The sequence below is a fragment of the Dryas octopetala genome, chromosome 7 (genome assembly GCF_963921425.1).
Source record: "Dryas octopetala chromosome 7, drDryOcto1.1, whole genome shotgun sequence".
Lineage (NCBI taxonomy): Eukaryota > Viridiplantae > Streptophyta > Magnoliopsida > Rosales > Rosaceae > Dryas > Dryas octopetala.
The window spans coordinates 3,451,264-3,452,927 of NC_141372.1; the positions used below are offsets into that span (position 1 = coordinate 3,451,264).

The 1,664-nt window shown below is 41.0% G+C and overlaps 1 protein-coding gene across 1 annotated transcript; it reads left to right on the forward strand.

Annotated features, from left to right (window-relative positions):
• The first annotated feature begins 313 nt into the window (after nucleotides 1-313).
• On the forward strand, nucleotides 314-1,330 carry PYL2 (PYR1-like 2). Its single transcript, XM_086250476.1, has one exon. It carries the CDS (start codon nucleotides 466-468, stop codon nucleotides 1,108-1,110), a length of 645 nt encoding a protein of 214 aa, XP_086106602.1. The 5' UTR covers nucleotides 314-465; the 3' UTR covers nucleotides 1,111-1,330.
• Nucleotides 1,331-1,664: the final 334 nt, after the last annotated feature.

Below are 1,664 nucleotides of genomic sequence, written 5' to 3' on the forward strand. Positions count from 1 at the left end.
ACCTTTATGTGACAGCCATTTTTGGCATTGCCTTTGTCCTGTTCCCACATCATAAAAGCAAACAAGATTGAGCTAAAAAAAAAAGACAGACATTTCCCAATATGGTTGTGATATGGTCCACCCCTTAATTCTCTCAATTTGGAAGTAATCACCGTTTTTAAGTAAAAAACAAACATGCTAGTGCCCACTAGCTCAATTGAAAATAAAATAAAATATGTGCTACTACCAAGGGTATATATGTCCAAAAGAAAATAAGTCCAAGGATATATATAAATGTACACCCTCATGTGTTCATATGATGGTTCATTGATCACTAGCTACCTCTAGTCCTCCATTAACAACACCCACCACCCCCAAAAACCCTCATTCTTGCTCGTTTTCATTTAATTTCTCCATCTTCATTTTCTCTTCCTCGATCTTGTTGTTGAATGCTGATTAGTACACACGTGCGAAAGAGGCGCAACCATGGAGGCTAGCAGCCAAAACACAACTGCAACTGCAACTGCAACTGAAACTGAAACTAAAACTGCAACTACTACGACACCCCCTTATGGTCTGACCCAAGAGGAATTCTCCGAACTAGAGACACTGATCGACAGCTACCACAAGTTCGATCCGTCAGCAAACACATGCACGTCGCTAATAACGCAACGAATCGAGGCCCCTTCGGAGCAGGTGTGGCCATATGTTCGGAGCTTCGAGAACCCGCAGAAATACAAGCACTTCATCAAGAGCTGCAACATGAAAGGCGACGGCGGGGTTGGCAGCATAAGGGAGGTGACGGTGGTGTCGGGGCTGCCGGCGTCGACGAGCACCGAGAGGCTGGAGATTTTGGACGACGAGAAGCACATCATAAGCTTCAGGGTGGTGGGGGGCGAACACCGACTCAAGAACTACCGATCAGTCACTTCGGTGAATGAGTTCGTTAACAACAACAACAACAACGGTAAGGTCTACTCCGTTGTCTTAGAGTCTTATGTGGTTGATATACCGGAAGGGAACACTGGGGAGGACACCAAGATGTTCGTGGACACGGTGGTCAAGTTGAACCTGCAAAAGCTTGCGGTGGTGGCCATGGCTTCTCTGCATGGACTTGCCGGACATGAATGAATCAATCAATAACATTATAATTTAGTGCTGGTTACCATTTGCCTTGCTGCAACTTGGATATTCTTCTCTTTAATTTTTATTCACTTGGGTACACTTGGGATTCATTAAATAAATTATTCATGTACATTTTAATTAGTTTCCTTGGGTCGTCATTGGCTGGATTGATATTCGAGTTAGTTAATTATATATATATATAATATTGTTATTTGCTATTATTTTTCATATAATAAATGATTGAATATTATTATACTTAAACATTTTTATTCTTCAAATTTGTTCATTAAATTATCGAGGGTGCATAATATTCTGTGGTCTTGATGAGTTTAAATCCGGCGAAAAATTGACAGATTTCTGCATTTGTGAGAATTAATCGTAGCTAGGTGTATATAATTTGGTGCAGTGCCTTTCGTGTGGCTTAAATGTCAACCCTGAATTCAACGGCGAGGACAACAAGTATAGAAAGAAATTTCAGGATGACTTGTGAACAACCTTGGGAGACATGTGACCATGAATCACACTAAAAATCACTTTACTAGATCACACTATTTTTGGCC

What these genes read in the sequence shown, in the direction of transcription:
- PYL2 (XM_086250476.1), top strand. Translation starts at nt 466, where the DNA reads ATGGAGGCTAGCAGCCAAAACACAACTGCAACTGCAACTGCAACTGAA.